The sequence below is a fragment of the Telmatherina bonti genome (genome assembly GCF_933228915.1).
Source record: "Telmatherina bonti genome assembly, chromosome: 24".
Taxonomy (NCBI): Eukaryota; Metazoa; Chordata; class Actinopteri; order Atheriniformes; family Telmatherinidae; genus Telmatherina; species Telmatherina bonti.
Window position 1 is genome coordinate 21,394,439 of NC_136633.1, and position 14,388 is coordinate 21,408,826.

A 14,388-nucleotide genomic window follows, 5' to 3' on the forward strand; every position below is an offset into this window, starting at 1 on the left:
ATGATTGACATCAAGCGAACTCCAAACTGCCTGTAGCTAAGAGCTAACCAAGCTAACCTGGAGATAACAGGAGCTAACCAGCTAAAGGAGGTAAGCGGGCTAAAGCTAAGTCACGTTGTTAACTGACTAAAAACCGCGGTTGTTCTACGTTCTTCTTACTTGAAGTGGGAGATGGAGTACCTGTCAATCAAAAGGACACGCCCATAAATATGCTGAATTTCGAGATTAAATTACTTTAAAACTTCCGCATTAGCTTCACCTTTAACTGCCGGATGTTGCCGCTTGATAAGGAAGCAGAAAACAAGTATCAGATTGTGTTCAATAGTATTTTGAGCAAAGTTTTTACCATAAAGTGATGCAAAATGTCTCAGAAACTTAGGAATCACAACAAATTTTTGTTTGGCTTCATGGGGTTAAATATCTTTTGCCTTTTCATCATCTCCAACCAGTCTCCACATTTTCTAAACCTCTGTATATGTAGAGATGAATTACATCTTTGAGCCATTTGGTAATGCATGTACTCAGGCTCTCTGTATACATTGAATAATTTAGTTGGGAAATTTAAGTGATTGGATGTGAAGGAAGAAGCTCTTACAGAGAAAACTTTACCGCTTATGTAAAAGACTGAGAAATTCACATGTGCAGATCTTTGAGTAAGCTCATGTAAACTTACACAGTACTCCATCAACTATAGAGTAACCACACATGGCACCTTTTGCTTTTAAAGGAACGAGAATAAGAGCTGGGTTATTTAGACACTGAAAGAGAGAGCACTGTGCAACATATTCACTGAACATGTGGAGCAATTTGATGATTTCCTGTACAGAATTGTTTACTTTTTTATGTCTCAAGGCTATAACTTGACTACATACAGGCACTATATTACTTTATGTCAACACATTAATAACGCCGGATAATTCCTGGTCCTTCTAAAAATAAGGAATCTGTTGACATGGAGTTTTAACCAACATAATTCATGAAAATTACATATTTAATGAGTTCTATGTACATGCATTATCCATAAAAGCTTATGCTTTGAAAGGTGGGTTTCTGAGCTTCATTGGAAAATGCTTTTGGCTTTTTTCCCCTTTGTTCCTTCCAGCCTATAAAATTTTATTTACTTCTACCGGATATGTTTTGTCACAGTCCAGAACGAGTCACACTGTCAGCACTTCTTATAGACTGATTGCTCTGAGAAAATCCTTTTGGAACAAGAAGAATCAAAAGATCCTCATGTTTAAGATACGTTCATTCCCATTGAAGCTCGTTCCCGACACATTTTCTGCTGCTTATCCGGGGTTGGGTTGTGGGAGCAGCTGCCTAAGCAGGGAAGCCCAGACTTCCACTGTCTCCAGACACATTCGCCAGCTTGTCCGGAGGTATCCTGAGGCGTTCCCAGTCCAGCTCAGGGGTTTAATCCCTCCAGTGTGTCCTGGGTCTTCCAGGGGTCTCCTCCCACCCGTTGTACCACCACATTGGGGAGGCATCCTCACCAGATGCTCGAGCCACCTCATCTAGTTCATGTGGAGGAGCAGCAGCTCTGCACAGAGACCCTACAGGATGACCAAGCATCTCATCGGCCACGCTGTGGGGGAAACTCGTTTCGCCCACTTGTATTCAGATTCTCGTTCTTTCGGTCACTACGCACAGCTTGGGTCTATAGTAGGCACACGGGTCGAGCGGTTTATTGAGAGCTTTGGTTTTTGGCTCAGCTCCTTCCTCACCACAACAGATTTTACGCTACTGCAGATACCCCACCGATCCACCTGTTGATCTCACACTTCATCCTTCTGAACAAGACCCTGAGAAACTGGAACTGCTCCACAGGGGGAAGGATCTCATTCCAAAGCCGGAGAGGACAGTCCACCCTTTTCCGGCTAAAGACCAACGTCTCGGATTATGAGATGCTTTTTATCTCATAATATTGACAAAGTATAGAGATAAAACAATTATTTAATGAAAAGATGTGTGAGATTTAGTCATAATTGTGAGGTATAAAAGTCATAATTCTAATAAGCGTCTGCTAAATGACTGTAGAATAGAATAGAATAGAATAGAATAGAATAGAATAGAATAATTCTGGGATAAAAAAAAAGATTGATCATGGGAGGTAAAGTCATAATTACAGAAAAGATCATTACTTTGAAATAAAAAGTAATATGTATCTGATTTAAAGTAAAAATTATGACATAAAAAATAATAATCATGAGATGAAAATTTCTATAAAATGCTATAATGATGAAGTATCTATCTATCTATCTATCTATCTAACTATCTATCTGATATTGATATATTTAATGCAAGTGCAATATTACATATTAATAAAACTTAACATAAGTACAAGAAAAAATGTTTATAAAATTGCTATAAGATTATTTTAAGATGAGTTGAGTCATTTGAATAGATTAATATTGATCTTATTTTAAGTTATAACAATAATTAGATTGCAAATATCTATAGCTCATATAGAACCTTTCTCAATTAGTGCTCAAGAACTTGGATTAAACCAGTTAAATAATCAGTTAAATATTAAAACACAAGATCATCTCTAACACAGCATCATCATGACATCATCAAATCAAATTTTATTGATAAGGTACTTTTAATCCAAGAAGTTGCATAAAAAACATTTTTACCCAAATATAACCCTAACAACTTTAAGAACATACCTGATCATAATCTTGCTCTTAATAAAACAAAGTAACCGGGTAAAACAGCACAATAAAAAAGACACCAACATAGTTAGGTGGTTTTAAAAATTGATGGAAAAGTATCATAAAATAAATTTAATAAGTGTATTAAATGATGACAAATAAAATAAAATAAATTAAAAAGTCCATTTGGACATTTATAAACAACTAAAAGAACCTTGGAGTCATCGCTGAAATGCACAAGGAACTAGTGGACCATCTTAAAAATAGTGTAATATGTTCTCGCCCTCAGGGTTCTTGTCTACACATGTTGCTGAGTTCTCAAGTATTTGTTGTTTAGAAATACTCACAACATCTGATAGGGTCCTAAAATCGTGTGCCATGGAAGAAATACGCTGGGCCTGTTTATTGTATGCAATTTTATTACCTACAACAAATAGCATATGTTAGGATTAAACAATAAGGAGCCATGCATTAGACGGAGTCTCGAACACCATGACGCGCAGAGCAGTACCATATGGTAACATGGTCCCCAACAGTAAACATTTTATAAAAAAAATGTGTATTTCTTTTTTTTACAACAATTGTTAAATATGCTAAAGTAGTATTTCATATTGGCCTTGATGTGCCAAACAACTGCTGTCAAGCCACCGTGCGTTTCTCGCAATCTGTGCGTTTAAATGGGAGTTTTAATTCCGAATCAAAGTTAATTTCGATTTAAACTGATGAAAAATTACCATGTAAACACTTAATTCCTAACACAAATTTCTATTTGGAGTTAAACTTAATTCCGATGTAAGGGGTTTCAATTCCTCTTTTATTCCATATAAAAATTAATTTAGCCTCCAACAGATGAAAAATGACAATGTAAACATCTAATTCTTAATGCAAAAGTAAATATAATAATAATTCATAAGTAAATGGTTTATTCACATTTTAAATCTGAGCTGATTTAATTCCTCTGTCATGTAAACCTACATTCCACTCAAAGTTATTTCCTATTGTTCCGCGCATGATCATTACCTTGTCCTGTCCCGATGACGCACGTTGTTTTGCCTCCTGTCTTTGGTCGTCTGTCTTCCTTCTCCTTCTCAGATGCTGAAAAAAGTGAAGTAGTATGCTCGTGTTGAGCTGGTACTTCAGAATTATAATCAAAATAGCAGCAAAACTGGTACTTATTATGTAGTTTTTACAAGTTATGACCGAAAAGACAAGATGCACGAAACAAACTTTGTATATATCCAGTATACGTCATACATCACGTGCATCTGTCCAATCAGAACCCTTCCCAACCCGCTGCTCTGAAGAGGAATTAAGTGAGGATTGTTTCATGTAAACCTTCATTCAGAATTATTATTTTTATATAAACTCGTAGGAGAATACGGTAATTCAGAATTATTAATTCCAAATTTAAAAAATACCTTTTAACCGTAGCCATTCATCTGTTAAAAGTCAGCTGATCTGAACCAGCTGATTAACGTGTTGCTATGGTGACGCCCCGTGACGGAGTGGTGCTCACCACTCCTCCTCTTCCCATTCATCAAATTTTTTATTTTGACCAAATATATTGAAATTCACCTCAAAAATATTTTGAAAAGCAATGAACCAGATAATCTGACTGGCAGATACTACGTATAGATTTGAATACTGATATATGTATCCCTCCTTTAGATCAGTTTTTCATGAATGGTAACCCAGCTAGTAACTTCTTTACGCCTTTCTTTGCCTTCTAATCTCCCAAACTTACCCTTCTTTTTTATATTTCTTTACTGAGGTACTATAATAACTGATTTTTGGGTTGTTTTTAACCCATTTTGTTATTATGTTTTGTTTTAAAAGGGGTTCACTGACAAATTGTAATGTTTTTCCCCCATTACCTCCTTTTAGCCTCCCTGTTTCCAAGTGGCACTAATCACCCCCCATACCTTCCAGGAAGTCGTAGCATCCAGTGGATGCGCCGACTCCAGAGGCGTGGATTCCCAGCAGTGCTGTCTCCTTTAAGGTTAAACCGACTCTTTAACTGTTCTGTGCCCCACTGTGCAGGGAAATGTAGCGTTAGTCATCTGTTTTGTCTGCGCATAAAAAAGATGTGCCGTCTGCAAGTTTCTAATAATAGCAAAGCTTATTTTTACCACACCACCGCCTTATTGCATTATGGATGCCTCTGGAATGGTGTCCCTTCAAGATAGCGTGGGAATGTTTCAGTAAAGGCTGTGTCTGTGCATCTCAGGGCTAAATGCTCCAGCATCTGTTCGGCCGTGTGCAACTGTGAGAGCGGCGCGTTTCACCGGAGGCTGGCTGCAGTCTGAGTCCGGGCTCCTGCGCGTTGGGGATGCGTTTCTTCCATCCGCAGAGGAAGACTTTCTTCTCTGCATGCCGGATTTAACTCCACAGGAGCGCTAGGCTATGCGGGAATATAAGGTGGTGGTGCTCGGGAGTGGCGGGGTGGGGAAGTCCGCGCTGACGGTCCAGTTTGTCACCGGGACCTTTATAGAGAAGTACGATCCGACTATAGAAGATTTTTACAGGAAGGAGATCGAAGTGGACTCCAGTCCCTCGGTGCTGGAGATCCTGGACACGGCTGGGACCGAGCAGTTCGCCTCCATGAGGGACCTCTACATTAGAAACGGCCAAGGCTTCATCCTGGTCTACAGTCTGGTCAACCAGCAAAGTTTTCAGGACATCAAGCCGATGAGAGATCAGATCATCAGGGTGAAGAGGTGAGACTGTTTATTTTCTAATATTTCTATTAGAGAAAAGCACATTTGTGCCCCTTTTAGGTCCCACATCTTCAATTAAACCTAAAGTGTTTGGAGTGCTCCCTGGCACCGCACAAGGGCCCCTAAAAGTCATAAAAATCCCACTTAGAAACCACTAAAAATGTACAATTTTTGTTTCTTTTTTTTTTCCTAAACTAGGCCCAGGAATCACCATCCTAAACCATCAACTTCCCGACTCCCTCGTTTCCTCTCTACATTTCCTCTCCCTGAATGCTTCGTGAGAAGCTGCAACCCGCTCACATGTTCTTCATAAGTTCCCAGCTGTGGCTCACCTGTCACAAATCAACCTGCTGAACTCTTTTCTCTTCTCTTACACATGACTTGTAACTCTGGACAGCTTTGATCTTTTCAGCCCATGACTCAGTCAATCCACTGAGCTCATCTTAGAGCTGGAAAAGATAGAGTGGAAGAAAATCTATGATCTGTTTTTGGTATTTTTGGCTGGGCGCCTCCTTTAATTCTCACAGGACTGCGATGCGGTGACTGCATTAGATCATATCTGGGAATTTTGGTGCCGTCTCATGACATAAACAGGAAAAAGTGACGTAATCCACGAAGATAGAAGTCGCTTTAGTCATTTGTTGAAACAAAATATGAAGATTTAATTGTCTTATCATGCAGGTTTGTCCATCTAATTGGATGTTTTGTTATAAAAATGATCACTTGGCTGGTGTGGTTCCACTGCAGCATCGTCCAGCTCCATTCTTGGAGTGAACCGAATGACCCAAGCAGAAGCAGGCGAGCGTCAGAGCTGATGATGCGCAGAAGGAGCGAATGCATGAGGGAACTCTTTTGAAATGAATAATAAAATGACAGAGAAAACAGCACACTGTAGCCTCCAGTCAGCCGCCACCCAAATCAGCTGCCCCTTCCTGCACCGAGCCGCTGCTGTCCTCAAGTGTATCCCTATTAATATTTCATCCTTTCGTTTCACACTGCTTTGGTTTCGAGGGGGATTGTTGCTGTCGTGTAAAGCTGCAGATAAGAAAGGAGATGGCAGAGCAGCACAATTAGCTCCTGGTCTCCATTAGCTATCTTCCCTCCTCCCCAACTTGTTGCTGAGCCAGCAGCAGTAACAACAAGCACCACACAGAGATGTAGCATGTGCCCACTTACTGGAGCTTAATGGGATTGTGCTGGGTTGGAAGCCAAGAAGACATCAGGCCTCCATTAGGGATTCACATAAACCGAAATGCTTATGCAGGGTTCTCGGTGTTGTGAAGCCTCTGCTTTGCACAAGTTTACCATCCCATAAACCAGGGGTGTCCAAAATCAGTCCTGGAGGGCCGCTGTCCTGCAGGATTTGGACGTATCCCCGCTCCAACACATCTGGCTTCCATTAAATAGATCCAGCAGCCAATGAAGCTTAATTTACATCAGATGTATTGGAGCAGGGATACATGGAAAACCTGCAGGATTGTAGCCCTTGGTGATGGTAAGACGCTATCTGTGAAAACATCTGGGTGTAGCTTTTTTACGCTATCTAATCGTCTCATGCATGTTCGTTGTCCAGCTGGAATGTGGACGTTCAAAGTAATTGAGCTGCTTTTTCACGCTGCACTGATGCTGTGTCTAATAGCAGGAGGTGAGCGCCACGCGCTGCTGAGTGGGAATTGGGTGGCGAGACCAAAACTACGTTTCCCAGGGGAGACTTTGGTGTAGGTACAAAGCAACTTCTCCACCCGAGGCTTTTAGTGTTTGCCGTCAGGAAGGAAGGAGTTGTCGAAAACCGCCAGTAAAGTACCCGATGCTGCTGCGAGCAAAGTGCTTGGACTTAACATATTTACTCCACTGTGTTTGCTTAAGTGTTTTCACCAGACACCATCATTTATCACATTCAGATTGACTTGGAGCTGTCGAGCAGCTCTCGTATTTCTGCAAATACTTTTATGGAGGATAAATGTGTAAAATGTAAATAAAAACACAACGCAGTGGCTTGCAAATCACGTAAAACCACATTTTTATTTCCAATAGAACACCAAACAAAAGGAACAAACAACTGGAGGAGAATTTGGTAATTAATTAAATTATTTGTTAACATGACTGTAAGTATAATGGGAGCACTTCAGAGAGGCAGAGTCTCAGACGTGAACTTCATTTCAAAACTATATCTGACAAGTGTTCATCCATGTAGGAACATGCAGACTTTGAAGGTCCACATTGTATAAAATCATTAAGGGGATGAAAACTATAGGAACTAAAACTTTTAGGTGCCTGGACAGACAGTTCATAAACCAGCTGCTATTGGGCCTCGAAGGCAGATGCATGAACAGGGACTTCAATCAGGCTGGACGGCAGCAGCTTTAGAGGCAGGCGGGGTGCTTCTCTGCCTTTTTTTGCATTAAGAATGGAGGTGGAGGTCTGTCATATCCACTGGTTTTGTCTTTGGCTTTGTACTTTATCTGTTTAGAAAATGTAAAGATTTATGAGTGAAAATAGTTTAAAGATGAGCAAATTCTTAGATTCCTTGCATTAGGGCTGGGCGATATGACCTTTTAGTAATATCCCGATATTTTTATGGCATGTCACGATATACGATATATATCTTGATATTTACCTTAGCCTTGAATTAATGCTTTGGTGCATACAATCACATCAGTAAGATGATTTTGTGTCTACATTAAAATATAATTGTTCATACTGCATTAAGATATGCTGATTTTAAACATTCAAGCCAAAAGGATGAAATTGTAATGAAGCAAATTGATTAAAACCGTATTTATTGAACAGTTAAAGCAGTGGTAGAAACATGTCATTTTAAATTTGTGGTAATACGACCTTTTGTGGCGACACTTTTGCGACATACTTTGCATACGACAGTTTTATGTACATAACTAGGTGCGCTTGTTTTAACTCTCTGTGCAAAGCGGTGTAGCGAGTCGAGGAGGAGTGAGGAAACCCCGCCCACAGCTAAAAACCACTGCGTGACAACAGGCTTCTCGAATATGACAAATATAGACATTTTCTATATCCCACAGGGGACTAGCCACGATATCTCGAGTATATTCGATATATCGCCCAGGACTACCTTGCATGCAGGTATAAAAGATTCAGAGAAAAACTGGATGCTTATGATCAATATTTCTCACTAGGTGTGTTTACATTACACCTAGAAATGCGCCAAAACTAATTATTGCAATAAAAACACGCTAATGGAAACACATTTAGAAAAAAGTCTCAAATATCTCTAAAAGGTTTTTATGCTCTCATGAGGGTTTTTTTTTCCAACGTTTTGATATATAAATATATTGCAAAAGTGTAATGGAAACACTTTTTTCGCATTTACGTGTGCCTGAACGTGACGTTGGTGGTTGTGACCAGTTCATTACCAGTAAAGATGGCGCGGCGTGGAACAAAGAAAATAAAAAGTTTTAGAAAAGAAAATGAAATTGAAAAGCTTCAAAAAGCCGTAGCAAATTCTCTGCAGCAAGTAGAAAAACCCCAAAATAACGTCACGTGGCTACCTAAAATCTCACAAGAGCAACAAGACTTTACGATACTTGAGGCTAATGCGCTAAACGCTGTTCAATGGAAACACCTGCAAATCGCAGCTGTTTGTCAAAGCTTACAAATATCGCTTTCATTTAGCAAAAAATGTAGTGAAAACATAGCTATTATGTAGCAGCTCCTCTTTTTCTCAACAACATGCGTGTGAACTTCTGGGACGTGAAGAGACCAGCTGCTGGAAGCTTGAGAAGAGGAACGTTTTCCCATTCCGGTCTCATGCAGGATTCTAGCTGCTCAACAGTCCTGGAAATCTGTTGCCATGTTTTTCATTTCATGATCCAGATATTTTGTATTGGTGAAAGCTCCGGACAGTCCAGCACCTGCAGCCAGGATGTGGTTCAGCAACGTCTTGCTGAAATCTGCAAGATAAGAGCAGATTTACTCGATTAAATACCTTGAAATTAGAAATTTTATTCTAAAATGATCCTACTGGTATGCACTAAGACCTCCACTCTGTTGTTACTTTAACAACAAAAGAAAAGTTTCATGCTGAATATGAAAGAAAACAAAGTGATCAAAAATAGTCACTTGCCCCATAAAGGGTTAAACCTCCATGTACTTTTCAGGGGTGGAAGCTGCCCACACCACAGGCGCTAATGCAGCTCCATAAGATCAGAGATGCAGGCTTTGCAGCTGTCCACTGATAACAAGCTGGATGCTTCATCTCGTCTTTAGTTTGCATGATTTCATCCAAAATGAGTTTTAAATTCGGTTAATCTGACCACAGATGTTTCCCATTTTGTCTCAGAGCATTTGAAAGGAGCTGTGTCCAGAGGAGATGACAGTGTTTAGGGTCAGGGTCAAGTATGTCTTCTTTGCATGACAGAACTTTAACGTGCTTTTGTGAATTTCGGAGTTCGCAGACGGTGATTTCTGGAAGTCTTCCTGAACCCATGCAGGGATTTCCACTAGAGAATCGCGTCTGTTTTACATGTAGCGGGGCCTTAGGGCATGATGAGCATCCAGCTCTGACCTTCGACCTTGTCCCGTGCGTACAGAGATTCCTCTCATTTCTCTGAATCTTTTGATTTACAAAGTCTTTTGCCATTTTAAGTTGAGGAATATTTTTCAGAAACTTTTCCACTATTTTTGATGCAGTTTAGAGCAGATTAATGAACCTCTTTCCATCTCTACATCTAAGAGGCTCTGCCTCTCTGAAATGCTCTCCAGTTGGTTTTGGTTTGCGCCATTTTTACAGCCTTTTCTCGCTCCTGTTTCACCTTTTTTGAGATGTTTTGCTCTCATTTTACATGTAATGGTAAAATGTAACATGTTGTTTATGTTCTCTTGGGCTTTTCAGCTCATTGCATCCTGTTTTTAATTACATTTTACACAACATCCCAACTTTTTTTCAAACTGAACTTGTAGTTACCATAAACCCATAAAGCAAGCACGGCTTAATTGCTTCCTTTTGTCATTTGCAAGCAGCTCAAACGTGACAGATGTGCTTTTCCCAGACTTCTTTAGAGGCCAGATGAGCCTGATGAAAATTAAAACATGGAGTTTCTAGCTTGTTAATTATCTTGCAACCTCTCCATCTTATCTTGTAACCCCCGAGGGCTACAGAAATACTTTGATGTTTATCAGGAATTTCCCACATTCAGATGATTATCGCCTCTTAGCTGCCGCTGCGGAACTGAAAAGCTGAGATGGGGATCTCAGATCCCATGTGGGTTTTTGGAGGGTACAGAAAGGTTAGAAATAAGGTGCTTTTTGATCAGTTTGTTGCCTGGTTTCAGACTGATTTGTAGTTTTTTGTTGAATCCATGCCATGACTGGGCTGGAGCCCAACCCTGCTGTCACGCTGGACTGGTCCATCACATGAACAACGCAGACATGTTGTTGTATTTATTAGCTGAGCTTCCGTCCAATTTGTGAAGTGAATTTGAAACATTTTCTCCTTTTTTTTTTGTGTCACAGACCTCAATCCATCCATTTTGTCCAGTTAAGGATTCTGGGGAAACTGGAGCCTATCCCAGCAGTCACTGGGCGAAAGGCAGAATACACCCTGGACAGGTCGCCAGTCCATCACAAGGCTGACACAGAGAGACAAACAACCATTCACTCCTGAGTAGGGCTGGGCGATTAATCAGATTTTAATCACAGTACGATCTGGGTTTTCAATGATCATAAAAATAAAAGGGTGCGATTATTTTTCTCTTTGCAGTTTCCTCTCCTGCTGTCTTCAGCTGCTAATCGAGCGTCTCTGGCGTTGCAGCGCTGTAATGTAAACTCCTCCCACAGCCGCTTTGCTTTCATTCAGACACTGTTGCCAACTTGGCGACTTTCTCGCTAAATCTGGAGACTTTTTTTGTTAAAAGCGACAAATTTAACAACTTTTAATGGAGTTATTAGAGACCTTTCTGGTGTTTTGGCGACTGACTTGAAGGCACATATTGTTCTGCAGTTACTGTAAGGAAGGAGCAGCGGGAGCCTCTCCCGTCCTAAAGCACTCCCAGGCGGCCAGTCTCAGTCGGCTCCGGCTGCAGGTCAATGTAGAATAACTGCAGTAGGTTGTGGAAGTTCACCTAAACATAGTTTATACCATTGTCAGTGAGAATTGGCTGCATTATTTTCATATACATAGTTTGGCGAGTTAAACACTGTAATATCTCTCCGTTACGGGGCGTTACCATAGCAACGTGTTAATCAGCTGGTTCAGATCAGCTGTCTTTTAACAGGTGAATGAGAGAAACGCGCTGCAGCCTGACAGCGGTTGTTTGGTATAAAACGTACATCCAGGCCAACGTAAAATAGTTCCTATATAAGCAGTAAAAGCAGATTAAACAACTCGGAACCGTGCATTAGACGGTTATAATGCACGACACAGAGTCAAGAACACCACGACGCGTAGCGTTGTTTAAAAATACTGGATAATCGTGTTAAATAATCGAGATCTCAATTTCAGTCAAAATACTCGTGATTATCATTTTTGTCATAATCGAGCAGCTCTAAAAACACGCTGTAGTCTGACTGCGGTTGTTTAGCATAAAACGTACATCGAGGCCAACGTAAAAGCAGATTAAACAACTCGTAACCGTGTGTTAGATGGTTATAATGCACGAAACGGAGTCTAGAACACCACGACACGCAGCGTTGTTTAATCCTTACTTATATTTATCTATTCAGTTTACATCGGTATTTGCTCTTTTGTCAGGACAAAGTTTCATGTTATTTGTTTGTTTTCTAAAGTATGTGGAATCCTAAAGACATTTTATAAAAGTCACAGTTTACTGTTTTAAAAAAAATCATGTTGTTAAAGATAAAAAGATAATCATGTTAAATAATCAAGATCTCAATTTCAGTCAAATAATCGTGATTATAATTTTTGCCATAATCGAGCAGCCCTAGTCCTACGGATAATTTAGATTAACCAGTTAACCTAAAACCCTGCGATGGACTTGCAACCTGTCCAGGGTGCACCCCACTTCTAACCCAAAGACTGCTGGATAGGCTCCAGCTCCCCGCGATCTTTAATCGGACTAAACGGTACGAATTATTGACCTAGTATTCATGTCTTTGGACGGAGGAAGGAAGCCGGAGTACCTGGCGAGAACATGCAAACTCCACACAGGAAGGCCACTGTCCGAACCCCCGTAATGAATTTTTGTCCCTGTCATCATTAAACAGAACAGTTCAGAGCAAAACGTGAGATAATACGAAGAACTGAAGAAGGCTTTTGTGTTAGATGTGAAACTCTTTCAAGAACCAAGAAGTGGAGTCCAGCTAGCTTCTACTTTCCGTAAGCGAACCCCCTCGTTCTTCTTTTAACTGTCTTACATAAAGAAAATGAGATTATCTTGTGGTTTTATTATAAAAGGCACTTTATAGGCCTCTTCCATCTGCTGTTCAGACCCTCTGTGATTCTCCCAGGAATGTTCAGCCTGTTATTTTCTTCACTTAGTAGTCGGGATGCTGTGCTACGGGTGCGACGGTGGCTTTGGAGGTTTCGTTCTCAACACGATGTGAGACCATGTGGGAGTTTATATATGCTGTTATTCTTCTGTCAGGATCTACAAGCAGATACATGGCTGCTCACACGCTTTGCTCACTCCAGCTATTAATTAACAGCAGATGCAGAGAGCTAAGAGGCAGCTGCAGGGTTGGAGGGCTTCGCGCTGGAGCAGGAATGTGCATGTTTGTTTGCCAGTGTTTGTGAAAATGGCCGAGTGAAGTCAGAGCGATTTAGCGCTGCAGGTAGCCTCTTAAATGTGTTGCACCCCGGAGCTACATGGAAAATGTGAAGGCCAATCCGTTCTGTGACTTTTAAACACTGATTTGTGCAGGGAGGGGTGTGTGTTTGCATCTTTTCCCACAGTTGAAATAACACCCCGCAGAGGTAAACGATGTTAAGTCGTTTTTGTGGGACTTGTTGTAAGTTGTTCCAGATTTCACGTGCATTGCAACCCGGCTGCAGCGAGTTGCACCCTGCAGTTCGAGAGTCTGCTATTTTACTGCAATATCTTAGAAATTAGGACATATTTCTGTGGGATTTATCATTCTGTTGGCGTTTTGCTGTTGCCAACTCTATCAGTCCAAATGGTTCTATTTCCCAACAAAACAAAAAGTTTTTATTCATAAAGCTTGCAATTTCAGCCAACCAATCACAGCACATTTCATCTGATAATCTACATAAAAGATGGCTTTCAACTCTTCAGTCGTTCCAGGAACAAACAAGCGTTGTTGGATGTTTTTTCTTGCTTTGTGTTTAAACAGTTTATGCAGTAAAAACACTACAAGCGGGTCATAAAATGGAAATAAAAATACTTTAAGAACCGACAATCGGAAACAGGCTTGAGGATGATTCTTATAATTCTATTATGGTTTCTCACTGATACTTTAATTTTGCATAAACTGAAAGAAATGAAGAAGTTAGGCACATAATTATACATAATGAGACTAAAGAAAAATCTAAATAAAATGATTACTTATACAGAAAATTATCTGTACATTTCATGTTATGATTAATAGTTGTGAAAACAGTATTTTTATATGACAGCTGCTGTAAGTGGAGTAGATTTAATTGGCTTGAATTATAGTTGACATTTTAATCCATAAGAGGGCATTACATTTTATGAGCTCATTTTGCTTGCAAAAAGAGTGAAGTAAGGACCAGAATAGTCTTAATTTTCTGAGAGTTTTGGAGCAGAGTGTGGGTTTTTAGTGATAAATAAAGCATTTGAAGTATTTATGATATTAAAGATTATAAAGATTTTTTTATCTAGAAAAGACCAGTTTGTGTAATCAGTGTTGTCCATTTGTTTTAGTTATACTTTTATCATGAGATGGCAACATTTAACTTTGCTTGTTCTTTGTAAAAGGAAGTTTTAGGTGACTTGATTAATTTGTTAGGTTAACTAACACTAATAGCAAAGTAGAAGCTGAAAGCGTCACAGTCCATAGACATTCATTCTTTCAATTTCCTGACCACTTAATCCAATTGAGGGTCG

The 14,388-nt window shown here is 40.0% G+C and overlaps 1 protein-coding gene across 1 annotated transcript in view; it reads left to right on the plus strand.

Moving 5' to 3' along the window:
* Positions 1-5,057: 5,057 nt before the first annotated feature.
* Positions 5,058-14,388, plus strand: part of LOC306773716 (ras-related protein Rap-2a-like) — a gene marked incomplete at both ends in the record, with an annotated part of 16,420 nt that continues 7,089 nt past the window's right edge. Inside the window, one exon of the mRNA XM_079263613.1 lies at positions 5,058-5,371. Within this exon, the coding sequence (XP_079119739.1) occupies positions 5,058-5,371 (314 nt within the window). The remainder of the gene's footprint in view (positions 5,372-14,388) is intronic.